This window comes from Synchiropus splendidus, chromosome 10, assembly GCF_027744825.2.
Source record: "Synchiropus splendidus isolate RoL2022-P1 chromosome 10, RoL_Sspl_1.0, whole genome shotgun sequence".
NCBI lineage: Eukaryota > Metazoa > Chordata > Actinopteri > Syngnathiformes > Callionymidae > Synchiropus > Synchiropus splendidus.
The window spans coordinates 4,493,915-4,521,720 of record NC_071343.1 but is presented as its reverse complement, the minus strand read 5'-3'; the positions used below and the strand labels follow the sequence as shown (position 1 = coordinate 4,521,720).

Below are 27,806 nucleotides of genomic sequence, written 5' to 3'. Positions count from 1 at the left end.
CCGAGTTCTCGCCACCACAGCTCCACCATGTTGCACCAACTAAACACACTCTGAACAGATCCTCGACCCGTGACATCGTGGAGTCCTAAAATAACATGTTAAATATGTCACGGCAGGAAGTTGAGACGACCGCGGCTTCCTCTTGTTGGACTCATGACCTCACGCTGGCAGTGGGAGGGGCTTCCTGGGGTCGCCGTGAACAAACATCTGGAGCAACTCGGTAAAAACTAAAGTGTCTCCACGTTTAAAAAAGTCCAATCTTGACTTTGTCTTCTCTGCAGCGCTGGATGACGCCGGAGTCCAGCAGCTTCATGAGATCCAGCTTCACCTGGAGGACGGACACACAGGAGACACAACACCAGGAAACGCTTCAGTACAAACCTTAAAACAGGAAGTCATTGTGAACTAACTGTCACAACCGCCTCATGTCTCTTTACACAGGCGGGAAAAACTATGGCAATGAATGGAGGAAGAGACACGGATGATCCCGCCAGAGTTCAAAGGTCAGCCCTGCTCCTCAACAAGTTTCAGTCCGACCCTTCACAGCAGCTCACCAAACTCACAGCAAACTAACAGCACACCATTATCCACTAGGGGTCACCATTAACGCAAGACGGAGGGACGACCTTTGACCTTCGCTAGTCAGGGTCACCGCTACTGCCTTGTTGGTGCCGTTTATCATTCTGTCTTAAACCCTTTTCATTCAAATATCGTCCGTATAAATCATGGATGGTGGTGAATATCTTGAACATGAGATGATGCATGCTCTGACCTCACGTGACCTGACCTCCTCACGCGCCACTTTGCTTCTTATGAGATGAAAAGTTCAACAAGTTAAAAGCTATTTTTTTGACACATGAGGCGTTCAAATTCAGCAAATTGGTTGCTTATTGATGACGTCACACCCTGCTTGGACCACAGCTGCCAATGCAGTGGTGAGCGACAAAGATCTGTAATATACTGGACCAAATACTCATCTAACCGCCGTCAAACTTGGCAATGAGTCACTGTGATGTTGTAGTACCGTCCTGCTCGGTAGGGGGCAGCACCTCACCTCAGGAATATCCACCATCCTCCTCAGCTTCTGGTCCCTCCAGTTCCAGTCCAGGACCAGGTACCGCAGCGCGCTCAGGCTTAAACCCTCTTGGGAAACAAAACGCGGTCTTGAGGCGGCCGGCGTCGCGTGGAGCTGCACTTCTCACCTCTCTCCACCAGGGCGCCGATCCTGCCGGGGGTCCCCACCGCGACGTGTGTCACCGACTTCTGCAGCAGCTTCACCTGCTCCTCCACCTTCACAAGCACAGCCGGCACTCAACAACCATGCACACTCACACGCTCAGATCCACAGCTACCTTTATGTGTTTGGCGAAAAGCTTCAGGACTTTGGCTTCACCCCGGAACGCGGTCAGCAGCCTGCAGAGAGCCGGAGGACATGTCACGGCGGAGAGAAGCAGCGCGGCCATAACTAACCATAAACATTCACACTCTCGTCGGCTCAGCAGATCTGAGGGCTGCCTCTCATCCTCATCCTGAGTGAGAGGTGTGGGAGAACGGTCGGAAGAGACCTTAGCTTTCACTGCACTGTATTACTATGTTAATCTATTTTTTTTAAACATTAGCATTCAAAATATTGTTGACCTCACTGAGACAGCAGGTGGTGGTAGTGCTTTTACACAGAGTTGGAGTAAGAAACGCTTGAGTTCAGTTCAAACTCGTATTTTGGTGGGGAAAAAACTGCAATGTATTTTTCATAGTCTTCGTCAATAGTTTTTACTTTTAACTGACTTTTAAAAACATACGTTTGGATGGAGTGATTACATCTGTTTCCCCCCAAAATATGTATTTTTAAAATGTATTTCCTTGATAATGCATTTTTCTAAATTAGTGGTGGGACTTGAACGAGTCAAAATAAACAATATTGTGTTGTTTAAATGTATGTATGGCTCCATCATTTGATTCACTAATATACCAAATTCATTCACATTGAAAAATGTGGTTTCTTGTGACAAACATTCTTATACCATTAAACTGAGATTAATTGAGATTAATTGATCACAAATTCCTGAATTAACTACATTAATTTTTTAATCGAATCCCACCCCTATTTTAAATATGAAAAAACAAAAACTTTATTTTTTTAAATACATGTCATTTTGCCTTCGACTTTCAAAACACTTCAGTTGACAGTACTTTTTCCCCCTCTAGATGGAAGACACATTTTGCAGCTCTCGTCCAGTGGAATGTTGCGACACCTAAACAAAGTGCAGAAGAACTTGGCTCCTACTTGATGAGCTGGATGCACCGGAGCGCCGAGCTGCAGACCAGCAGCAGCACCACTGAGCTCTTCTCCGTGTGCTGCTTCTGGACCTTGGACCACTTGGGACAGACTAGCAGAGAAAGGCGCGTGATGAGGACGGAGGGGGTGAAAAGTGAAGTGCAGCCTTGCAAACTGACCCAGCTTCAGATAGGACGAGAGGCTGTGGGTCAGGTCGTTGCTGGTCAGGAAGCAGGAATCTGAGTGTGGGGGAAGGCAGACGGTGAGCTCAGCGATGAGTCAGCAGAAGCGTCTCGGGGCCGCGGGGGTCACAGTGACTCACCTGCCAGCTTGAGTTCCTCCTGCTCGATCACGGAGCGCTTGTCTGAGAAGTGCTGGGCCAGAATGCTCTGCAGGTCGGAGGCCGAGCCGGCCTTGGGTTCGGAGGAGGCCAGAACGTCGGTGATGGTTTTCTTCTTCCTCTTCTGGAACATGAGACGGTCATGAGGTGACGGCATCCCAACTGTCACCGGCGCCAGCCAGGCGACCCACATGAGACAGTGTGGTGCCAGAAGAGACTGGCGTCTGATCATCAAAACAAGCTCATGAACGCCGACACTTCACTTTATCACACAGACGCTGTGATTCACCCAGTCATCATTACAGAGTGAACTAGACTATAATGCATTTTATATGGTTGGTAATTGTTGTTCTCAGGTGAGGACAGAAAACTATTCTGGGAAACAGGTGCTGTACCTCTAACGAACAGCAGGTGTCGCCCTAGAGCTCCTTCACTCACCCGCTTCCTTTTTGGGGCCGCAGACTTGTCAGCAGCGTCAGTGTGTGGAACAACAGCCTCCTTCTGTGGAGACAGATACGTGAGTTGCCTTAAGAGGATTCCTCGCAGAGAACATGGGCAGAACACTCGGGGTGAAATTCACCCAGAAAATATGCACCAAAATGACAATTTTTGAGGAAGACTAGTGTCCTAGATTAGAGAAAGAGACTTTGCCTCCTCACAACAGACACCACAGAACAAAACAGTGGGGTTTGAGGGACGTTTCAAACCAGAACATCGAGATGTGGCGGAATTTGCAGCAATAATCTCAAACTAAATCATCTTGTACTGAAGCAGTGATGATGCTACGGAGTCGGACGTCATGGGTTTGAATCCCAGTGGAGAAAGATGCTACATCCATTGTCTCTTGTGCATGTAATAGATTCTAAAAAAAGCACAAAATAACTGAACAAATAAAAGGATTTATTTCCTTATTTCTATCACCGGAGGCTTGAGTCTGTCCCTTATACTTGGGTGGGACACCCGGGACGAGGCGGACAGCCACTCTCACATTCGCTGCAGATAATTTATAGCCACAAACGAAGCTCAGAATGCAACTGCATAGTGAGAGGAAACATTTTCCACACACAAAAGCATCAGGTTCGGTTCAGTCAGGTCCAGAGTCCGTTACGGGGGTTGACCAGTACTTTACCAGCATGAACAGATGAAGGCGACACCGAGCAGCGACCGCACCTGCTCATTGCTCTTCTTCTTCTTTGCTTTCACTGTCTTTTCTGATCCACTCTTCCTCTTCGCCCCTTTTTTCCTGGCGTCTTCCGTCGGCTTTGCTTGTGGCTCAGTCGCCTCCTCTTCTTCAGGCACATCTGGAACCAGAACAAACAGCCCAAGTTTTGGACTTAATCAGGCTGAGCTCAAAGGGCACTTCCTGTTGGATGAGATTGCACACCAGCTGTACGTTCATAAGATGCATCATCATGACCCAGAACATCCACGTGCCTGGCTGCAGGCCGTTTCACATAAAGACAACAGATCAATAGGAGCCTTCTTCCTTTCGCTTTCAGTCAATCCAAGGCTCCGCCTTTTCTCTGGTGGACCTAAACACAACACCACTCCAATGTCCATTCATCTGCCCGATCGACTGAAGGACCACTGGCTCAGAGAGCTTCAGCCTGACCTCACAGAGAGGAGAGCAGGAGGAGAAACATGATGGACTTAAGGAGCACTGGATCTACAGCAGGTAAGCAGAAACCAATTCTTTCTTCCACACGCATCTGGAAAAGAGTTGAGCTAGCTGACAGTTGCACGACTGCTGCAGTAAAGTCATGTGACTACAGGACCAAAGCTATCAAAGCGTGGCCGGTGAATGCCGATCACAACAACCGATCACGTGACTGCTGGCGCTCTGTTTTCACATCATGCACACAGAAGGTCGGTTACAAATTCATTGTCAATCCATGTGATCGGTATCGGCAGCAAGAACCCTGATCGGAGCATCCCTACTCCAAAGTATATTGATCTCCCTGACTGCTGGTGTAAAGTTATCTTTTAGGAAGGCCCTCCGTCCTGGATCTGCCCCAGGGCCTCCTCCCACTAAAATATTCCCTCATCCACTCACAACAACAGCACCACCTCAACGGAGTGTGGTTCCACCTTCGGTCATTTGTATCTACCGTATCTATTGTTATTTCACCGCCGTAACTGTCGATGAAGGTTATGAGCCAAGATCTGCGGCTAAAACTCAAGGTTTGGTCCGGACCGGATCCCAAGATCTCAGCACATGGATGGGAGAAAGAGGAGAAGAATTGGTTTCTGCTAAAAGAAGACGGCAGGAGATACAGAGACAGAGATAAAAGAGACACCACCACCACTCTGATCTGTTTAGTAAGCCACAACAACAATCGCCGTTCAAAAGTTAAAGTTAATAAAAGAATCAAGGTCAATTCAAGAATAGAGCGAGCGAAGACGACATGAGGTGGGATGTGCCTCCAGCGCCCCCTAAATCTTTCTGTGCGAGTCAGCACATATGGCGAGGAGGAGGAGGAGGAGTGGACTCCCAGACACATGATCTCACAGCGCAGATAGCCTCAAATCAATGACGACGGCGGCAGGAAAATGGAGCTGCTGGTTCCTCTTCAACAGCGGATCAATGACAGTGGCCTCCTTTAATGACTGGTCAATGAAGCGGAGTGTTTGTAAACCACTGTCTGCCTGTCCCGTCCCAGGCTGCGGACACGTTTCTGACAACGCTGGCTGGGACTCAGCCAACACAACTGTTTAAAATGACGTGGGCCACAATCTCGGTGCAAGCGTTTCAACACCGCCTTGGTTTACTCTGGTTTGATGACGGGATCCACCAGGGAGCAGGAACCAATTACTCTACTAATCCTGCAGCAAGGTTCTCCTCACGTGCCTCAACTGCCCCGGGGCCCAATGGGTGGCAGTTATTGTATAACTGGCTTCTGTTAAAAAAATAAATTCAGCTGAAATCAATGGCCAGGTTGTTTCAGTTGATCAATAACTCATCTCTGGACGGTACGCGCCGTAATTGGTTGTGGAGGCCTCGAGCATCCGTCCTAAAAAGTCACACTGGCCAATGTTCTCCTGCTGGATCAATAGGAAGCGGACGGATGCCACAAAATGAGCAGGACTGAGGAGTCACTTCTCAAAGGTCAAAGGTCAGCACAGCTTGACAAAACGGTCAGGAAGTTTTATGAAACTTTAAAATTTCCTGTCACACAAACACAATAACAATCACAAGTTAAAAACTATATTGCACTAAATTTAAAATCCGAGTGATTTCATCCCATTTGTGGAAGTGTGACGACTTCTCACCAGCAGGGGGCGCAGTCACGCAAAAGTAAAGTATGTTCATCGTTTATAAAAGGACACAATTTTAAGATGAGCCAGCAAAAAATGTCACAATAGTAATGAATTGATGATTTTTTTTATCTTTCATTAAATGTCTCATACAAGAATGTGATTTTGTCTTGAGGAATAGATGGTGCAACACTTTGAATTTCCCCACAGTGGGAGATATAAAGGGCATGTAATCCAAAGCATGGTTGGAGAGGATGACTTACTCATGTTAACAAAGCATTTTATTTTGCTGTGTTAAGTCTCTCTAAGTTACATTCAGACTACAACCAAACAAAGAAGCCCTCCAACATAAAAACACAACAGTCTAGTCACCTGTGCATGTTTCCCCGCCTCTCCTTTATTCCAGGAGTGGGCAGTTAAATAGCTGCTGAGGTCAAAAGACACAAGAAAAATTGCTAAAATTGAAAAAAGATGAGAAAGATTTGATCGCATGTTATTCCACTTTATCTTCAATTTATTTAAAGATGCTCTGTATAAATAAAAAAAATGGAAGATCATTTTAACCCACTTTATCTTCAATTTATTTAAAGATGCTCTGTATAAATAAAAAAAATGGAAGATCATTTTAAGTGTTTAATATCCTATCTTTATATTTATTTAAAGTTACACTTTAAAACAATCTTAATTTAATTTTAAGAAATATTTACTAGCTGTGGGGGAATAAAAACAAAAACAAAATAGTGAACATTGAATATGAACACACAAAAAAATGGCTGCAATTGAAATAAAAATGACTGATGATGAATAAAGTCTATATTATTGGAGTCACGCGTCTATATTTTCTATACTGCGAGCTCCGTAGGGGGCAGGCTATTCCAACGGCCACAGCTGTAATGAAAGACAGTCATAATGTCGAGTGAGAGAGATTTGGATAATTCAAATCCAGGTGATACAGGTCCAAAGACAGCTGGTTTCATTTGGACTCATGGCAGGACAATGGGCTAGTTTTTGGGGGGAATGTACACACCCTCCACCTGATGTCACTCAATTTCAAAGGCGGTCATAATTTAACAAATGGAACTTTTTCCTTTAAATCCCCATCAAAAGCAGCTACCTAATCTCCAGTGTTAGTCCAAAGTTCTTTTCCCCGTTTCAAGCCCCTGGAGGCAAATATCATGCACATGTTTCCAGCGGTCTCCATCAATCAGCAGCCAAGGACCTTGATGCAATTCTTGTGGAATCTAGCGTCCACCGTGGAAGTCGGGGAAGGTCACTCACATGCACGTGAAGGGCTGAGGATACTTCACGTCTCAGTGAAATATCTTCCGTCAAGGAATTCTTCAAAAGAAAGCACACGGGTTACGTCACTGGACTGAAATGCAGCCTTCCCTCATCGCAGAAAAGACTGTCTTCTTTGTGTTTTGGTGGAGCGCGACCAATGTGAAGTATTTGACTGAGACCACCAGCAGTCAGTACCTGGACCCGGAAACAATACTCAGGATTCAGGATTTTGCCACTAAATAGTTACCAAACAGACAAACACAAAACACTGGGCTTTGAGTAGAAATCTTGGGCATCGAGTGAGGCTCAGGGTAGAACCTTTTAGGTCATGTTCAGGAGCCATTTCCATGAATTATCCTCTCCACAGAAGAGGTGTGGACACGGTGGAAAGAAGAAAAGGACTGGTGACATCAGCTGCATTCTAGGACACGCAAACTTATAATAGTGAGCGCGGAGGCAGCAAGGATTACGTCGGACACCTAAATCAATAAAAATAGCACCAGATTCTTTCCACGCTGCTTTGTTTGGGAGTTGGGCCAAAATAGGTTTGACTTGGTTCCCACTGTGCCAAAGCATCTTCAGAAACCTTAAGGTGGTTTTGCACAAAACCAAACCAAAATAGTTTCAATGGTGAGAAAGCAGCTATAGAAAGAAGGGACCTGTCTGGATGCCTCCAAGACAAGTCCCACAGAAAGGAGGACTGAGGCAACAAAGCCAGGACCATTGGAAGCTTCCCGATCCACCCAAACGTAAAGCTTACCGAGCTCCAGAAGAGCTTGGTAAGATCAGAGCATGACGTTTGCATTTTCTTCTCCATCTTTTGGCAATTCCCACCAGTGGTTGCCACAGCAAGTCTCTACCATGATCGACTGCATCCTGATCATCCTCTGTAATAGCACCCATTCTCTACATGTGCTCATTTACTGCAGTACCCCATTGTCTTCCTCTTCATCCAACATTCTAGTCCCAGCACGTGTTTCCACACGTCCAAACCATCTGGCCAGCCAAGCTTTGTCTCCAAACTGCTCCACATGAGCTGTTCCTCTCGTATACACATTTCTGGCTTTGTCCTTCCAAGTCCCTCCCAGTGATACTGATGAAACCACCATTCTTTACGGCCCGGTCCACACAGAGATGAAGTGAGTCGTAACTGTGTCAGATAGGCTGTTCATCAAAACAAATCCTACATTTCCAGTTGCTGGATCCGATAGTTCATCAAACTGGGTCCCAGAATGAATATATTTTAAAATGCTGGCTCTGGGTCTCAGTCTTAACAGCAGAGCTGAAACTTCTCGAAAACGATGATGCCACTGCCCCAAGTGTCTCGCCTGTCACCCCCAACCGTCATAAACAGCCCACTACGGACTAGAGAGTCAAGCTTTGGCAACCTCGCATCAGTAACACCTGAGTCTACGTCCACGTCCGGGTTGTTCCCACGACTGCTTCCCATTGGCCGCACTGTCTTCCGTTTGTTGCTAGAGCATAACAACCCCATCTACAGGTCCGTCATGAGTACTACACAGTCCTTTTCAGTGCATTTGTGTGGACGCTTGAAACGGATCCTTCTTCGCAGATAACTTTTTGGAAACAAGGCAGGAAAAATATCGGATGAGAATAGATGCGTCTCCATGTGGATGCAGCCTCTGATGCTATGTGCAGGTCTCTGGAAAGTGGCTGGGCCCCATTATTGATTTCCACTGGAATCCACAATAGATTTATTGCAGTGATGGTATGAGTTCCGAAATGTAAGCAGACTTTGTTTTGTGTTTACTTATAGCATACTCCACAATACCACTGCATGCTTCCCTAATGGTGTTCAGTCTTTTGGGAAAGCACAGACGCGTTATAATGAATGGGTGTCAAAAATACATTTTCCTCCTTTTCCACCACTCAAAAAAGAAACAAAACAAACATGAATAATGAAACAACATCCACACAAATGAACGGAACAACTGTCTTTAATGCTTAATTCAACATGGAAACAGAGCTCTGAAACCCAACGGGGAAGCGATCGTCTGTCCTAAACTGTCCCATCTTAAGTAAACAAAATGAATTGCAAAATGAGCAGCAGCTTCACCACCTGTGATCCAGGACTTCAAGGGTTCATTTAAGGGTAACAGAAGAAAGTCCATTTGTTTTCCCACAAGTTAACAAACAGCTTAACCAGCTTCACCCTGTCACCTAACTCAAGAGTCTTGATACGACATCAAGCACAAGCACCGGAAGTAGAAGGCACGCTGAGCTAGGTGTCGGGCAAAATTTTATAGATGAGTACAAAGTGGTGTAAGTACGAAAAAGCCCAAGAGCTCTTTGTTGACATAAAAGCACCACCTGTGTGTCTGTGTGAGCCAGATTAAGAGGACCGGTGGGAACTGGGATGCATTTTTGGAAGTGTTAATTGTTTATTCGGATGCCAGCTGGTGCCCTTTGGCGAAGAACTGAAGCAGGAACGAAAGCACGCGGGCCTCAGCAAGGTTGAGAAACAAAAGCTAAGGGCCAATCACACGTGTGAGCGCCAACCTTCCTGCCAGCACCTCTCAGACCTGCGTCCATGGAAACTATTTAAGCCTGAATCACAACTTGACCTTGGAGAAATTTTCCAGAAAATCTTGCCTTTCACGTCGGCTTGGATTTGAGCGCACATGTTCTTGTCTAGACGCATTAGGCAAATGAAATGGCAGGCCAGATGTGTCACCTATGAGTGTGAGAGGCAACCAGCTGATGATGACCCCATCATGCATGAGTCAGGTCACATGGGATGGAAACATCAGCGCCATGTCAGCGTGGAAACACTTGTCAATACTCTATTAGAATGAGTCATAGAAACTTCATAAGGAGACATCAATCTTCAGCGCCTAATATCCGCTGTACGGCGTCGCCAGGGAGGAGAGCAGAGCAGCAGTTGCCCAGGCATAGATCAAAATCAGCTTTCTTGACCATAGAAATCATTTACTCCACAACTGCGACGTCTCAAACCTCGATGATTGGATCCATTTTGGCAACTCCTGAGAGAATTGACTGACTCTTCCCACACTCATGATATCACAGCTGTCATTTGAGGCGTGGATGGAAAGGTTCCGTCACGTTACAATAAATGGCTGTGTTTCTCCAGCTTTGCTGTTGACTTACTAACAGCATGTAATGACACACACTTATCTTCCAGTTTGATGCAAAAATACAGATGTAAAATGTACTTCTTTTCAGAAGTCAATAGCCCACGACACAGGACACACTGGTTTGTCTCCATGAAGCACAAACAACTATCCTACTATCTTTCTTTTACTTGCCTCCCATCTGCATCAATTTTCTCTTTATTGGGATTCATTTTCGACATTCATAATTTCCTCTTGTTGGAAAACCAAGAGGAACCAATCAACCATGTCTTTCAACAACTCAACAATTACATGGCACGGCAGTCAAGCAATTTCTAGCATTAAAATGCTTAACTTATAATGCCAATATTGTGTTCATTTTTATAACTGAGATAGTACTGTAGTCCCTGATATGAGGTGGAAATCAGGTCGCTCTCATCGAGGGAAAAATAAAAGCTGAAACTCAGTCAGTCCTGCAAATTAGAGGCTAGTTATCCTATTTCATGAACTTTCGTCACAGTCATTGAACTCTTGTTTCTTTCAAGCCAGCCCAGGTGGCGACTTCCAGCTCCGTTCCAAGGGGGAAATTCTCAAGCTATCAAATGTAATATTAATATGGCCACAATTCAAACGCAGCCGGGTCGAATGAAAAATTCAAACAACACAGCTGAGGACAAGAAGACTGGAGCAGGATCTGGAGAAACAAGACAAGCTCAGCCGATTTACACTCCGTGTTTGCAGGACCTACGATTCCCCTCGACGTTTGAATCATTTATCTCACAGCACCGGACAAAAAAGGAAGTCTTTGTCCTATAAATCATTTCCACCAGCTGATGAACTTTCTTTGTCAGGCTGCAGAACAAAGAAAAGTGAATGATGGCAGTGAGGTAATCAGAGTTAAAATGCCAAATTGCTCATCTGAACAATTATCTTGAGTAGGTTTAAAATGTCCACTTAAAGCTCAGAATAAATGAAGCAAAGTGACAAAAAGACAGCTTCATCAGTCTTCATCAAAGGCAAAAAAAAGTCGCAGAAGCTTGAACCCATTAGTTCCCTTAAAAAAAAAAAAAAAAGACAGGACCTAAAAGAAACCTTGGAGCTCTCCTGAATTTCATAAGAGGTTTGTGTTTAGTCTTTCTTGCTCATTGTTTTTCCAGTGGTATTATGTTAAAAGACGACAGGCTGCTCGCGGCGAAAAGAAATGTGTTTATGACTCACCGAAACAGAATGAACGCAGAGTGTGGGATGGACTTTCTCTGCCTTGTTTAGTGATGCTGTTACACAACAACTTTGCTAGTTTTAAACAACTGCGCTGAAAGCAAAAATCACTTGGGCTGTTTAAACACATCAAACCTTCCATCCTACAAGATCGGAAACAGAGATGAGTCATGTAAACTAACGACACAAACATACGATTTGAGAGGAAGCAAGAAAAGACGTCTTTTGCGAACCACTTCGTTTCCCAGATCGTTTCTAAAAGTGAACTTGGTAGGGGTCGATAATAAAGAGCTTATCCCGAAGACAAATAGTGATTCGTAAACAAGTAATTTCTCGGAGTCACCTCCGTAGGAGACAGATGGTCTTGCCTCGTAAAAGTACTTGATTACAGAGCTGCGGATTTCAGTACTTGCAATTTAGGCGTTTAACTTTGTCTTTTGGTATCACAAGAATAGATAAAGCAAACAAATAAGAAGAGACGTATCTGAGCATCGAGAGCTTTAGTTTAGCCCGAACAATCTCTGCATAAGCTGATATATAATATCTAAGATTCTGATACTGCCTCCTGGTTCACGTATAGTGTGCCCTTGTTTATCCAGTTGGTTACCTTCCAGGACCACATGCGATAGTTGAAGTACTGTAGAATCACCATATAATAACCACGGGTTAGTGTGGGTTAGCGAAGATCATCAGATAAAATCTGCGCCTCTGTAACTACTAATGTCATTATTGAACGTTAGCTTGAATTAAACACCTTTAAAACTATGATCTGGAACAGAATAAATCCTCCAATATCTGAGTAGTCTCACTCGCAGAGCTGGGACAGGTCATACATCAGAAGATGCACAGCAGGATCTCTTTTACAGTAAAATATGAATAATAATGTCCAATTCCGGTCACTTTTCACTGGCTGAGTTTTGTCTGAACGACCCCCAGTACTGCACAGATCTCCGATGTTCCGAGCCCTGGATGCATATTTCTTTCCTTTTTTTCTGTCTTGAAGAGAATCCTAACAGTCGCGATACTGCAAAAGCTCACACACTAAGTCCATATAGCAGAAAAGTCATCTTTGAAGTCGGAGCTCTCGTGCGCAAAACAATTGTTCCGACAAATTAGCCATTAACCACATCGTAATTCAAATGACTTTGTTTCTCATGTCAGTAGATTTGTCCATTTGCTTAAGTGTGATGTTCTCCCGAAAAGAAAAAAAAGGCGAACAAATCGGAGCACTCTCCTTCTCATACACAGTGAATGTTCTCATTCACATTTAAGCCATCACTTCATGAAAAAAACGCATCCAAGCTTCCAAAAAAAAACTTCTTTTGTACCTACGAGTTGACAATCACGCTTCCAGAAGCCGTCCTCCATGACCGATGAGAAAAAACGAGTAACAGTGAACTAAACTCTTTTGGCTTTTCAGACCCAAAAACTCCTGGTGGGAAGAAGATGAGACCCCAGAGGAGAGCAAAACGGGAGCATAGCGACAGAAAAGAGCAATTGTCTCGCAGCGACATGCTGTTTCTTCTCAGCATCCTGGAGGGAGAGCTGCAAGTACACACTTTTCGCTTCGATGTCACTAAAATGATGGTGTAAAAGCACACACTGTGTTTTCCCACACCAGGCCCGAGATGAGGTGATCACTGTATTGCAAGCAGAGAAGACGGATCCAGCTCGACTGGAAGCCCGATATGGTTTTACGGTGTTACGCGCTCTCAAGAGAGACTCCCTACAGAGCCAGCAGCACCAGACACAGGAGGCGTGCGGGTGCAGGAAGACCATACATGCTGTGAGTGACAAACAAAGCAAACACAAGCTTGTCCTCAGCGTTCAGTCATGGTTGGATGGTTTTCGGGACTGGGGTTCACTCTGTTTGCATATACATGCAGGGCTTTTTTTTCCTCAGAGTAGAGGGATAGGAGGGGGTGTGCTGGAGTTTGACAAGGATCTTCTATCTCACCAAATAAGCCAGTCATACTGGGCTGGATACTAGGCTTAAACCATCACAACAGCCGTGCTTTGGTAGCGACACAAACTAGTGCCGCCCCACTTTAAGATCAGCATTGACCAATGTCCATGATGCAGGGTAAGTGAATTTACACTGCATACATTCATGCTTGCTCATTGTTCTATCATTTCCTTGCAGCTCAACTGTCTGATCAACGCCCAGAATCTATCGTCCAAAAGGCTGCAGCATCAGCTTGTCGAAATGTCGAAAACTCACAAGGACACATTGAAGAGGCTCGCAGAACAAGAGTGGAGTCACCGAGCTTTCATCCGCAAGACAAACTGCCTCACATCTCTTCTGGAGGACGACAGAGAAAGGTTGGAGCAGCCGACACTTAAGCTTCAAATAAATACCTGAGTCAAAATAACATTGACTTTCATAGGTCCCATTAAAACTGCAACGCCACATTGAAGCCCCAATTCCAAATATCCATCTGCTCCTTTCTGAGGCTCCACTGATATAAAAGAGGAGCAGATTTACAGCTTGTGTTGAAGAAGCGGAGGGATTTAGGTATTAAGGCTGAATGGAACAAACCCAATTGGAACTTGGTGTTCTACTCTTGTGCAGGCTTCGATACTTCCAGACTACATTGGTCGGCAATGTTCCTCATGGATGAGTGAGCAAGAAAAATCCTGTTGGCTGCTGCATTCCTACAAGTATATGACCTCAAGTCTGCACTTAAAGAGTCCCTCTACTCAGACACAGATCATTACATCCTGGATTGGTGAAGCCATTTGGCCTGTCTAGCTAATTCGACCCTCCATTGTAAATGCATAAACATGCACTCAAATGTAATTATGTATACTGTCTAATTGGTAGCATTTTGCCCTAGTTTAGTGAACCACGCAGCTCCTCCGAAAAAGTGAGTAATTGTACCGAGGGTGGGTGGAAGGTGGAAAGATCCCCCTCTTAAGTAGAGAACATATTATGATGTGGCCTGCGGCAATAGAAAGACGAGGGCGGTCACTTCTATTCGAGGCCTATGACTGGGCTGATGAGCAGTTCTTCGGTTTTCTCGGCTCATGTCCCACAGAAGTCCGGTCTGTAATCACCCGACTGGACTGGACACTTGTTTTGCAACATGCAAGCTTGCTCACAGCATCTGTGGTCTCAGTAAATCCGTCATCAGCTATGCATGATATTAAATCCCAAAATAGTCCAGTCATGACGACTTGTTGCCACAGCTATTTAGTCCCAAACTCTTCCAGGTATTAAGCTTTCGTACGAAGTTCTAATAAGGTAGCAGGCAAAAAAAAAATAGAGCTCCCTCATTCAGCACTATGGAACTGCGGTAGTATGTTTAGTAGCAATCAAATAAAACACGTAAACCTTTCAAGAAGTTTCCCCGCTGAACTTTTCAGTTGTGCCGAGTCAGATGGGTGAGACACTTGAGGGTAGAAGTACGCAATGGGAGAGGGAGTAATTGATCATTATTCTTCTGGTATTAGAGTGATCTGCGAGTTTTGAAGTTCTTGTGTCTTGCATCCCTTTATTTTTGACTCACCTAAATTTCACTCAAGAAGCACATTCTTCCACTAACATTCTCTCGGCACTTGCCAAAGCAGGTCAGCTGCTTTGAACTGCGACCCACACCTGTCCTCTTCCAACACGTTCTTGATCTTAAAACGTCATATCTCATCAAGTGGACGTCCCAGAGTGGCGCCCATGATGAAGCAGAAGTCATCCTTGTGCGTCACGTCGATCCCATAGTCTGTGGAACCTTAAATAAACGTTCCGTGAGTCCACTGTAAATCTGAATAAATGTAGTCCTTTCCGGAGTGTCCGCTGTGTCACATACAAACGGAAGTCAACGATCCCTGCCTTTATTTAACCAATGTTTAACACACACAAAAATGACTCATTGATTTGACAGTACATTGAAGACAACATAAACACTGCTCCACCACTGCTCAGAATTTATATAGTAGTTGTACAGACACCACTGGCCTCCTTCTAATGTCCATGCAAACACGCACTAGTAGGGGATGCTTAGAACATAGATAGAATGGTTCTTGGAACAAAATGGTTCCTCCCAACCTTCAGTGAGAAAGCAGTTAACATCGCGAGTGAGGAAGTGTTGCCTTTTCATGTCCTAATGTGTAGCAGCCATGAACCTCCACTGGTTGTCTTGTCTTTCCACCTGGTGCCTCCAGCTCACATTTCTTTCTCACACACTTATGGGTATGAACCAAAACACTGCTGCACTCCAGCCTTCCCATGAACACATTATAAAGTCTGTGTTTATACGTACGGATAATAATGAAAGCCTGAATAATGTACCCATTATTCCTCTCCGTAATCCTGATGCGATTTCCGAAAACTAAACAAGAAGATTCAGCCATTCCTTGGCCAATCCCTACTTTATCTTCCGACATATTCAAAGAACCCAGTCGTGATCCAACAATTCCTCCTGGCTCACATTCACCTTCTCTCTCTCTCTGGAGCCATGTGCAAAGCAGATGACCTCTTTGCGCTGTTAGCATCCCGCTGAATTCCACTGACTGTATATAATCACATACATCACAGCATAGATCCCAGTTGCATGTCAGCGGGTGATTACATCTGCTCGTCACAACGCTGTGATGTTCCGACCTCGGTGAGCGGATCTTACTCAAGTGTGCATGTGTTTCCGACGTGCTGCCGCGATTCTTGACAGCTTCTCAGCAATAACCTCACACACACATGCGCCAGGCCAAAAACCATCTCATCCGGTGAAATAGCTCCTGGCGCACCAACACAGAGGAGGCTGTGCTCTGGATCCAGTAGAACGCTTCAAAATCAAGTCGCGTTTTTGTCCGCCACTGATGTGGTCATTACATCATCAATTAATGTGATAGGGGTCGGGGTGCGTAAAGGAAGTCGGCAAGCTAATTCAGTTCACTCGGGACAACTCACGTGCAACTTTTGAAAAATTCTGGAACAAGACTCAACATTGTTCGCACAAATCAATGAGGAAATTATTCACAGATGGATTGTTGTCATCTCTCGCTCTCAACTCGTTGCTAAACTGAGCACGTTTTAGGACCCACCATGCTTTGTTTACGTGCTTCGTCAGGTTGTGTAAGAGTATCCGTGGAAGCGTCAAATTCTTAAATAACAAAAGGTTAAAAAGTACAACTTTTCAGTTGTTTTATTCAAGTCGAACTTTAGAGACCGAGACCTCTAGTCCTGCACAGCTTAAAAGACCTTCACAGCTCAGCAGTGACGCCTGGGTAACAGAACAGCGGAAACCAATGGTCCATGTGGAGCATGTTTCTAAACCAGAGTAACAAGTCGTCCTCAATTGCTGAGGTTGATGCGCTTGTGCGTCAGAAGACCCCGAGGCCCAACCTCTTTTCCAGAACACTACTCATTTAGAAACCCCAAATCTGAACCCTTCCACTTGGAGAGCGACTCGCTTCAAACCTGAGCAGAATATGATACCAGTATGCAAATAAATAGTAATTATCTGTCAAAAAAAAGGCACCAAAAAGTCCAAAAGAGCTAGTAAAAATCGTATGGCAAGCAGGTAGCAGCCCTCAGTAGAGTTACCGCAACTGTTATGTGAAGTATGTCTTAAAAGTGAGCAGCAAAGAAACAACCACGCTGAATTCGATCCTGTTATATACCCTGCTGGCACATTGTTTTCTAGTTACACCTCTGAAAACATCTCATTGTTTCTGAAGATACAACACCTCACTTGAAAAAAATGCACCGTTACAATAGACATGACCCCTGTTATATAAGGGCCATGTGAGTGTGTTTTTTCTTGGAACTGTTCCTTATGAACTCTTGTTAGGGAGGTGGTTTTGTGGATGGCAGTCGCAAGGAATGAAGGAGGGGGGGTTGGATCCCAAACGTTTATCTCTCCTAGAAAAACACGGAGAAGCAAAAGGAATGCATAAAAATACATTTATTGTATTTATTTTTTTTACAGATTGGGTGCTGTTTTCGTAACTGAGGCCATAGATAGTTATTAGAAGCACTAGAGTTTTCATTAGTATAAAGCAATTTGAACAAAATGACACTGAAAAATGTTGTTCACATTAGAACATTGCGTTGACCCGATCATCCATCGGCCTCTCGAAACAAATAATTGAATTTAAATTGGAACCATTTATTCATTGTTAAATGATTTTTATTAGAGTGTGAATAAAGAAAGTGGGTCACAGTTGATTGTTGAAGGTTTGAAATCCAGTTGTTTCGGCCTGCAAAAGCAATTCAGCATCCATGACCGCACCTTTCCATTTCATTATACGTTTAACACATCGTGAGATGGAATGGCAGGCAGTTTTTACGGGGTTAAGGCTGAGAGCATTGTAGTGTTATTGACAAGTGGCATAACTAGCCTTGGAAATATAGTTGCCTGGAACCTCTAACATAAAAACGTTGGCCAGTGAGCTGCGTTTTGATGGGGTCATTACTTTTATTATACGTGAAAAAAAAAGAAAAATTCTACATACTTAAAGTCATGCAATGCTTTATAGTACTGAGAAGAAGTTCGATCAGGCCAGGCCAACAACACAAAACTTGTGGAGGACATTCAAACAAACAAGAGTTTTTCTGAAGTTGGTGCCCGTACGCATTTTGACCGCGTGATATAAATGGGCAACATGAACTCCAAAAGATCATTCTTCTGTTTTGACGTCAGATTGAGTCTATCTTGAAAGCATGAAAGCGTTCTTGAATATTTATGCAATATTTTTACAAAATAGTAAAAAAAAAAAAACATAAGCACATTGGGTATTTGGTATTCATCCAAGCATTAAATATGTTATTCAGCTTCAGCCTCAAATTTAAATTCGGTACATCCTAACAAGTTAACCCAATTGATATTTCCTCATATGCCAAAAGCAGTTGTGGCAGTGTGAGACGGCGAGTGTGAACACAAGAACACTCGGAGATGCCTGTAGCTCTACATCGGCTAACGAAATCACTACCGATGCAGGTTCTGAGGGAATGAAGTTAAGGCAGGGAGCAAGCAGCGTCCCTAGACGATATAGGTCTGTGGGGAATTGTTGTTTGAGAAAAACATCCTTAGTCAAATCGATGTACTGAACAGTCACCGTAACACAACAAAAATCTTTGCCGCTACCGAAACATGTATTCACCCCAACTTGTTTTGCAAAGATGCAAGGTGCTGGTTACCTTTGTTCTGTGTCGAGAAGTCCGGGACAGTTCTCCACACAAACCATAGCTCGGGACCAAAGTGCGGTTCGATGGTGTTCACCTCTCGGAATTGTGAGCAAAACAGACTTGGCCCGAGTACGTAGTTTGAAAGGTAGAAGTGATAGCTGGACTGTTGGGGTTTAATTTAAAAGAATTGAACTGTACTTTCTACTCTTAAGACTTAAAACTGTGCAACATCGTCCCTAGATTATGCCTTTCGTGCAACAACTGTCACATTTGTAAGCCTTCTCAAAGCCGTTGGAGCTATGGAGGAGGCATATGTTTGAATAAATCATGCAGCTAAGCAAAGTTGAAGCCAGATGGAGATGTTGTCACCCAGACTTGCCTGACAAGAACAAAATCTCACAAAAGACTGCAGCAATCTGGACGGATTTTCCATCTTGCTGCATAGAGCCTTGAGAAAACAAATGCCTACAGAGGAAAGCCGTGAGTGTGTATTGCAAATACTTTTGCAATGACAAAAAGTCCCAGGAGAAAAGGCTTTAATTCAATAGACGAGATGGATTTGCTAGTCAGGGGAAGAGAAACTCCAAAGGTATATCAAACAGTACGAGCAGGAACCAGGAGCGATCCCAGCAGGGAAAAGATTTGTCATACCGACCTACATTAGTTTTTCTCCAGCAGAGATTTGATGAGCTAAAACATTCATGCACACTCAAGTATAATCCTCCATCCCTGGGTGCCCAGCTTGACAACATATTGATACTGCAAAGATGGGAAGCAGCGTAGGCACCTCATACTATGAACACCAACAAAGACGGCAACATGACACATGCAGACAGAGATCTAAAAGGGTGTGGGGACTGACGAATCACAGACAGAAACATATGGATGTAATTGTGGGTCTATGAAGTGATGATGTCATCTCCCAGTCAGGTTATCAGGCCCCAGGCAAAGCTGCTACAACACACCATGTAGCTCAGACTTGAACACACACTCACACACATTTCTAAATGAGCTAAAGTTTCGAAGACATGCCAACACATTCTGTCCTTCCTATTAGCCTCTTTGGCATCAGCTATGAGATGACCTCATCTGGAACAGGCTGAACTCCAGTAAAACAAACGCGCACACACACACACACACGCACACACACACACACACATGCACACACACATGCACAGCAGCAGAGCTTATACCCATAAAAGGGCTTGCTGATGATGTCATGGGTGCCATGGACTGTGAGTGAAACTCTGTGTGCAGAGTACTTCTCATAATGTTTGGTTTTCTGGATGGAATGTCCACATCACTGGGATCTCCGGGAAAGGGAGTTGAAGGTGTAAGGACAATTTATTCTCTGATGACTGTAGAGGAAAGTGGCCAGCAAATACAAGGTAGGAACAGCCATTGGTGTCGCTAATTCTAGAATAATACCGCTGTATTTAGATTAGCATTAAACTTGTGCACTTGTGTTGCGGCATGTTACGACTAACCCAGAAAAAGAAACAAAGCTATGATGAGTTAAATGCTAAAAACTATAAATATTACTACTCATTTAGGTTTAACCTTTTTTCCACACAAGTATCAGACATTAAATGTTAAACTCCAAGTGTCATAAACAGAGCTAACGCTACTTTATTCTCTGAACACTATAGTTCCACACCTACTTATTAGACCGTTGTTGTCTTCAGTAACACTCACTTTAGATGTACTAGTAAAGCAGTGAAATATAACTGGCATGTGAAAAGACACATAGATAGCATGTAGGTGGGAGCAACACACGCTATTATTAATATACAGCATATTTTGCTAATGTAAGTAATGCGCATTGCAAATTTTGAAACAGTAAATTGTGTTGTAAAACAACAATTTTGAATTGTCTTCTTTAGAAAGTTCACTTTAGGCCTATTTGCTTTTAAAGAACTCAATAGTTTCTTCAATGGCAGATTGTTTTGCTTAAACAATAAAGGTAAATGCTGTGGTTTAGTATTAAAACTTTCATTTCACGGAGAGACTCTCATGAGAAACGAAGGGCTCTCGCCGCAGCTAAATTCGTTGTGACATACTCTGCACGCTCCCGCCTTGAAGTCTCACCTTGCTTCACCCAAATGTGTTGTTTCGCCTCAGTTGCCAGGCGTTGTTAAAACTACAGTTATTGAAGTTGAAGCAGGTTTCACAACACATCTGAGCAACCTGCTGAAAAACCGCCGGTGGAAAGTTTCAGTGCACAAATATAGCAGCACACTATCAACACGGGAGCTTTGAATTACTCGAATTAATAATCATGACATTACAAGGCTGGTGGTTTGCCCCGTCTGCCACAACACGGAGCACAACGCTATGTGTATTAACGCAACGGTACATCCTGGTTTGCATCTGGGGAAATGTGAGGAATGACAGCGGCTGGTAAATCTATCCAGTCTGTAATTACTTATGGAACAGGGGGAATTCCTCCCTCTCTTACATGAGAGTGCAGTTTCGTTCGAGGTACATTTGATTTGCGCAGGAGGAGGGTGATTGGATCCAGTGTTCAGGGTACTCCAGGGTAGAGAAACTTCTTAATTAACGAAGACTTCCTGCCAAGGGACCATCTGCCATGCTAGTCAAAACACTGTAAAGCGTGTGGCCCAGAGAGACGTGCGCAGAAATACATTTGGCAAATAAAAGCAACATCCAAGCCTGAATTAAAGAAGGCATGCACATGTGCGCTCACGGATTTTCCGGAAATTCCCAATCATTTTACAGTGATATAAATATTTAGGTTACAAATGACCCATTCTGGAAATTATGTGTGTTTCACGACCGAAGCCAAAAAAAATCTTGCGTTAACATGAACCAAATGTTTGGTGGCAGATATGAGACGGATACTTATAAATGTATCTTCACCGCCTTCTGCCTGGCAAAAGAAAAAAAACAACTTCTGTTTATTTAATTGGTTTTGCAAAACAGATTCCAATTACTGAGTGGAAGCCAAAAAACAAAGCCATAGTACAGGTGGTACAGTGTGTTTCAGTGATTTAACATGTGTATATTTCCATCCAAAAGTGGGGGTAGGGAAGTTGTCGATTATAATCTTCAAAAATATTGGTATCATTTCAACCCTTCTGTTCTTGTAAAAGGGGAGGTTTGTGGTTAAGGGTTCTCACCAGGATTTTTCCTAAGCATATGGGGTCCGTCCACCGCAGTCAAGGGGGGTGGAGCAGATGACAAGGTTACGCAGTCATTGTAAGTCGACAAAAACAGCAGAAAATTGCCTGGGAAATCACAGCTTAGGGGTCAAAATCCCATTGTTGGGGGCCCCAGCCTACTAAAGCGCTCGGGGAAACTTTTAGCGTGGAAAAACATCCTTAATCTTAATGTAAAGATGCTGTGTAAACTATCGTGTCCAGTTCTAAATAAATGGCATGTTTTGTAACTTATTTTCATTCTCCACAGACTGAAACTCCTGAACCTGAAGGAAAGACAGTACTTTGATTTGAGGGAGAAGCAACAAGAGAAGAAAGTCTCAGAGTTAATCCAGGAACTGAACACGCTGAAAGCCTTCGCCTTGCTCATCGTAAATGACCAACAGCGTGCGAGTGAGCTGCTAGAAGAACAAAAGTATCGCCTCGACGCGCTGACAGCCGCCACAGCCGACATCAAGCAAAGGGTCGGTGCTGACAAAGCTGAAGGCCTGGAACTCTTGTGGCCTGAGATCTTCTCCCAAACTCATGAGACCATGACAGCAAAACTGTATGATCTGAATCAGCAGCAGAGGCAGCAGATTGTATTCCTCAAGAACAAGTCTGACAACCTAGAGGGGACAGTGAGACGGGAAACATGGACCCCGAGCACGATGTCAGAGATTGAGGTGTTGAGACGGAGGGTGGTGGAGATGGACGGAAAGGATGACGAGTTTATACGAATGAGAGATCAGTGCCTGGAGCTGGAGCGCAGGCTGAATGTGGAGACTGAAAACTGCTCGTCGCTGAAGGAAGAGGTTGAAAAGCTTAATGGCCGAATCGACGATCTGGACCGAATAGAAAGGGCTTTAGGCAAAAGTAAGAAAGAGTGTAGCCTCCTGAAAAGTAGTTTGGAGAAGGAGAGAGATGCCAATAAGATACTGTCAGGGGAAATCGACACCATGAAGACCAGAGTGAGAGAGCTAGAGCAAGCTGAGGGCCAACTGGAGAGGAGCGAGGCAGCCGTGAAGAACGATCTGGCCAAGCTGCGTTCACTGACCGTGGCCTTGGTGGAAGAGAGAAAGGCCATGGCTGAGAAGCTGCAACTGGCAGACGAGAAACTCAACAGGAAGGAGAGCAAAAAAGCAGAACAAGGAAACCTGACGGCGATGACGGAAAAATTCAAAGATGAGAGGCAGCAAGTTTTGAGGTCAAAGGCCGAGTTGGAAAAACGGATGCTGGTCATTGGGCAGGAAAAGGATGAGCTTCAAGGCCGCCTGACGACAGCAGAAGACAGGAATGTGGAGCTGCAGAACAAAATCACGCTCATGAAAAAAAGGATGCAGGTTTTAGAAAACAGAAAAGAGAAGGGAGATCATTTCCAGGTCAATTACAACCATCACTGTCAAACCGAAGAAAACCGAGTCAAACAGTTGACCCATGAGTTAGACCAGCTGCAAAAGAGACTGCAGGACAAGGAGATGCTGGATCGGGAGTTGATGAAGGTGGAAGAAGACTTCCAGTCCCTGGAGAGGAGGTTCAAGGATGAGCAGACCAAGTGCAGGGCTCTCACTAAGGAACTGGAGGTGGCCAAAAAAGAGCTTTCCAGATACCAGCAGGCAGAGAAACACGAGGTAAACCAGGAGCACCTGCTTCTATGTTGCTTGCAAAAGGAACAAGTAAAGTCCAGACTTTTGGAGCGGGAACTTAATGCCCTGAAGGAGAAACTTCAAAAGTTGGTGGGAACAGAAGAGTCCATCACAAAGGTCCAAACTGATCACTCCACACTACAGGACAAGTTGGTACAACAAGAAGCCAGGAACAAAGAACTGGCCAGGGAGAAGAAAGAACTGAGCAGCGAGCTGAACAGGATCAGACAAACTAAGACAGAGTCCTACAGAGATCTGGATTCAGAACTCCACCAAAGCTCAAAAGAGATTCAAACAGAGCCGGAGGACGGACAGTATTCCGAATATACCACCCAGGCTTTTGTCCTGAACGAAGAAATTACGGTGGATCCAAATCACAATGTGGAAGTCTCAAACAGATACCTTGCCAAAAACATGAATTCCCTGGATAACGTGAATAACGTTCCGTGTCAGGGTAACGCCCTGAACGCGCAACCACCGGTCAACGGTGAGGTGATGATGTTGACACACTCTCCGGGTCAACCTCTGCACATAAAAGTCACTCCACACCACACTCACAACAGCGCCACCCTCGAGATAAGCAGCCCGACGACAGACACGGCAACTTCCTTCACCAGCAAAGCTGTCATCCCCACGGCGGGAACTCCTCCAAAGCAAAGAATCACAATCATCCAGAACTCTACTCTCCCGGTCCTCAATTCAAAATCTCCCATCTCAAGTCCAGACGCATCGCTAAATGGGACGCCCATTTCTCGGATGCTGAGCCCCAATTTATCCCGATCTGTGACGCCTGACCACAACAACTCCCCCATACAGATCCTGACGGTCAGAACTTGTTCCCCAGACCCTTCCGACATCACAAATCCGGCTGCTTTCAGCAAGAGTCCGGAGCCGAAGAGCAACTGGCCGCACCTCAAGTCCAGCTGTGGCGACCCGAGCCCCAATGTGATCACCACTGAGGACAGCAAAATACACATCCACCTGGGCAGCCCGTACCTTCAACCTCATGGCATCCCGCCATCCGCCGGGCCTTATTACTTGCGACACGAGCAAACTACTCAAGTTCTTGCCAACGGCTGCCACGTCAAAGGCGTCGGCAAGATTACCAGCAGCATCACCATTTCTCCTTCAACGTCACCGACGTCCCTCTCAGCCAACAGTAGATGGCCCATGTGATCAGACAGAAATCCTTGGAGCAAAAACTGGCACCCATAACCCTAACCCAGCAGCAACTGCATTTGTATTGTTAATACGGGACTATTTGCCCTACGTCCTCAGAACACCTTGCTGCCCGTGTCTTCATTGGCGACAACTCTGCCCTTTGAGCTGATATTTTCTGTAAATATTTTCATGAATTTAGTCCCCTATTTTTGATGACATTTCACTCTGTCTTACCGTGAGTCTCAACCTGATCAATTCAGCATATCAACATCCTCATTTCCATTGATGTTAGTGATATGGACAGACCCATATCATCAGGACCAGCATTGGAAAATGTACAGTTATATTTAACAAAAGTAACAAACGTTTTGCATATGAAAGTAATATTTTACAGTATTTAGTTAAGATATTAATGCATTTAGAACTGTATTATCTGCATGCAACTATACCATCAATATTTCTCTATGTAATGCTGTTTTTTCCAAAGAATGTATATTTTAAAAATAAACCATGGCTTCACAATTGCCTGGCTAATTCCTCATTTTTATCTTTTCCATCATCATTCTACTGAGCATAACATGTTTGATCTGTTCTGATGGTGCTGTAAAGGTACAGGTGTTCAGGATAAAAACAGTACCAGAATTTGGACCCACAAGGAAACACTTGACTCCACCAGAAATATCAAACAAATATGGGTTAAAACAAGTTGCCAAAAAGTGGATCAGATGTGGAATTTAGGGGATTTTTGCACAATGATTTTAGGTCACTGAGTTTTGCTCAGGAAACTTGCACAGCTGCAAAAAAAAAACTGAGAGTCTAAACGAATATAGTAACAACTGCTTCATGTTTAAGCAGAAATGATTTCACAAGAACAGCTACACAATCAGCTTTTGATCAGCCTATGTCCGTAATTACCAAATTATAACACTTATAATAAAGAGTTAAAGTATGCATGGATGAACTGAAGGATTCAGACAAAAGACGGCACGTTTGTGTCATGTAAACTTTGATGATACCAACCATTCTCTGGCGAGTAAATGAAGGTTCATGCATTCTTTCCACCACAGTTTTCAATAACTTTTCAAAGGATTCTTCACAACCCTCAACTATACTTCAGCTACAACAAAAGGAATCATGTTGAAGTACGATACATGACCCCAATATGGTAACGATTACAGAACAATTGTGGTTCTGTTGACATGTGAAAGGGTGGCGCTGTTTCACTAAAAACTGAATCTCAAATGCGGAATAGAAGGCAACAAGCTCAACTGAGATGCCAGGAAAAAAACCAAACCTGTCCTTTTTATGAAACTGTACGGAGCCCTGGAAGAGACATGCATGTGTTTATTATTATTTTTGGATGTGGCATGCATGACTTTATTTATTTTTTGCCCAAAATAAGAACTATCTCCTGATAATTTTTATCTCAAGATACAATCGTAAATGTTGCCGCATGCGTAGCTGCCTCTCTGGAAAAGCATTTTGTATACATCCTCCTGGAACCACTCTGTCTCTCATGGCTTTGTAACTGTTTGTCAACGTTGTCAGTCACTGTCTGCAAGTCTTTTAACACCATGATCAAGGGCCTTCTACTCAAAAATAATACCATATGTGGCTAAGATATATGTGTTACGCGTCCCTGGAAGCGACATGCATGACTTTATTTTTTTTATCCCAAAAAATTATCTCGAGATACAATTTATCCTGAGATAACTGTTATCTCAGGAGAAAAGAAATCAAGTCATGCATGCCACATGTGGTATTATTTTGAGTAGAAGCCACTTGATCAGAGTGTTAAAAGCGCACAGACTTTGCCGTCGGCAATATTCTGACTTGCAGACAGCGAATGACAACGTTTACGAAAAGTTACGAAGCCATGGGAAACATAGTGGTTACAGGAAGTAATCGTTTCTTGAGATAACTTATCTCTGACTAAAAAAAAAGTAAAGTCATGCATGTCACATCCAGGGCTCAGTAAAACTGCTTTCACGTGGACACGATTTTAATGAAATGATTGTGTTCCTCTTCCATTGTCTTTGAATCTGGGGCACTGGTTGGTTGCTTCTGGGCAAACAACTGTCACAGGAGAACGAGATGGATGAGACCTGAACTACAGCCAACAGGCCAACAACATCACTGTTTTCCTATTGGTGCCAGTGCAGCCTTCTAATCCAACTAGGCTTGATCATGTGATCACTGGGGGGTTGAGTGGATACCATTGCACGTCTCTGTCTGTGAATTGTGTTGACAATCTCTATACAAATAACTTAAACTCCACATATATCACTGATAACTAACATCAGAATCAGAATTTAATTTATTGCCATGGTCATTGGGGAGCCCACCAACTAGGAAAGTGTTTTGGAATAAAGTGCTGACAAAATAAATAAATAAAATCAAATAAACATAAAAAAAAAAATTAATAAAATAACAACAAGGCTGTTCACGATTTGACGTACATTTACAATTACATAACATTGACGTACATTTACAAGAGCAACCCAAAACTTCTCCAACGAACAATGTTCCTTATATATTTAATTTAAATCGTGAATAAGGAGAAAAACTAACTGATAAACGAGGTTAAACACGCAGCCGTTCTATGGAACGCCTGGAGAGCACGGCCTCCCTCTAGTGGTGGACATAGTTAACGCACATCCACATGGCTTTATTTACCACTGTTTACATGGAGAAACACTTCACTATATAACACAAGATCTACAGAAGCACACACTCGACAGCGATTGTGAATAATGCAGTCACTGAAAGAGACTAGAAATCGAAGAGCGTCATATGTTTTTAATAATTCACACTGACCCACGTGTTCACAACACACACGAATAGCAACCACAAACGCTGCTTCCTGGTACATTTACAATGGAATGTAAGTGACGGGACACGACACTTCGGAGCGTACACAAGTCTTGTTTATCTTCAAACGCCTGCGTGTGTCTTCTTGTGTGGGCTGCTAGCAAGCTAACGTTAGCCTGCAGCTAACAACAACTTACAACTTACAACAGTTACAGGTCAGGCTTTCAAGCTCGATATTTAGGAGGATTAAACACTTTAAAACGTGTCACATACCTGAATTGGACTCGTGGTTCCACCACTCGTCGCCCAAGTCGTCCCCCATGTTCTTCCACAAGTGTGTCTCACCGATCCGAATCTGCCGCTGCGGCACGCCGGGGGTGTTCACGAGCGTCACGCTGCCCAGTGTCACTCCCACTGTCACTGCGCTTAGATACACGTGACTCAAACTG

At 44.1% G+C, this 27,806-nt stretch overlaps 2 protein-coding genes across 3 annotated transcripts; one reads left to right on the top strand and one right to left on the bottom strand.

Annotated features, from left to right (window-relative positions):
* Window positions 1-10: 10 nt before the first annotated feature.
* Window positions 11-27,806, bottom strand: cmss1 (cms1 ribosomal small subunit homolog). 2 transcript variants are annotated; one of them, XM_053876476.1, is made up of 10 exons: window positions 27,631-27,805; window positions 3,786-3,916; window positions 3,054-3,116; window positions 2,598-2,739; window positions 2,455-2,514; window positions 2,285-2,387; window positions 1,353-1,413; window positions 1,203-1,290; window positions 1,055-1,143; window positions 13-328 (listed from the first exon to the last, which is right to left on the bottom strand). In XM_053876476.1, exons 1-10 carry the CDS (start codon window positions 27,677-27,679, stop codon window positions 245-247), a joined length of 870 nt encoding a protein of 289 aa, XP_053732451.1. In that variant the 5' UTR covers window positions 27,680-27,805; the 3' UTR covers window positions 13-244. The 2 variants fall into 2 exon arrangements, with proteins under 2 accessions (XP_053732452.1, XP_053732451.1); XM_053876477.1 differs by lacking the exon at window positions 1,055-1,143 and having other exon boundaries at window positions 11-328; window positions 27,631-27,806.
* On the top strand, window positions 19,822-24,713 carry LOC128765624 (filamin A-interacting protein 1-like). The gene is made up of 2 exons (XM_053876472.1): window positions 19,822-19,969; window positions 22,011-24,713. The coding sequence occupies exon 2, from the start codon at window positions 22,294-22,296 to the stop codon at window positions 24,559-24,561; it is 2,268 nt and encodes a 755-aa protein (XP_053732447.1). The 5' UTR covers window positions 19,822-19,969; window positions 22,011-22,293; the 3' UTR covers window positions 24,562-24,713.

What these genes read in the sequence shown, in the direction of transcription:
- cmss1 (XM_053876476.1), bottom strand. Translation starts at nt 27,679, where the DNA reads ATGGGGGACGACTTGGGCGACGAGTGGTGGAACCACGAGTCCAATTCA. An exon ending in TTTTCGCCAAACACATAAAG is followed by an intron (nt 1,291 to 1,352) that starts GTAGCTGTGGAT and finishes GTGCTTGTGAAG; the next exon opens with GTGGAGGAGCAGGTGAAGCT. An exon ending in CGGCGCCCTGGTGGAGAGAG is followed by an intron (nt 1,144 to 1,202) that starts GTGAGAAGTGCA and finishes TTGTTTCCCAAG; the next exon opens with AGGGTTTAAGCCTGAGCGCG.
- LOC128765624 (XM_053876472.1), top strand. Translation starts at nt 22,294, where the DNA reads ATGACAGCAAAACTGTATGATCTGAATCAGCAGCAGAGGCAGCAGATT.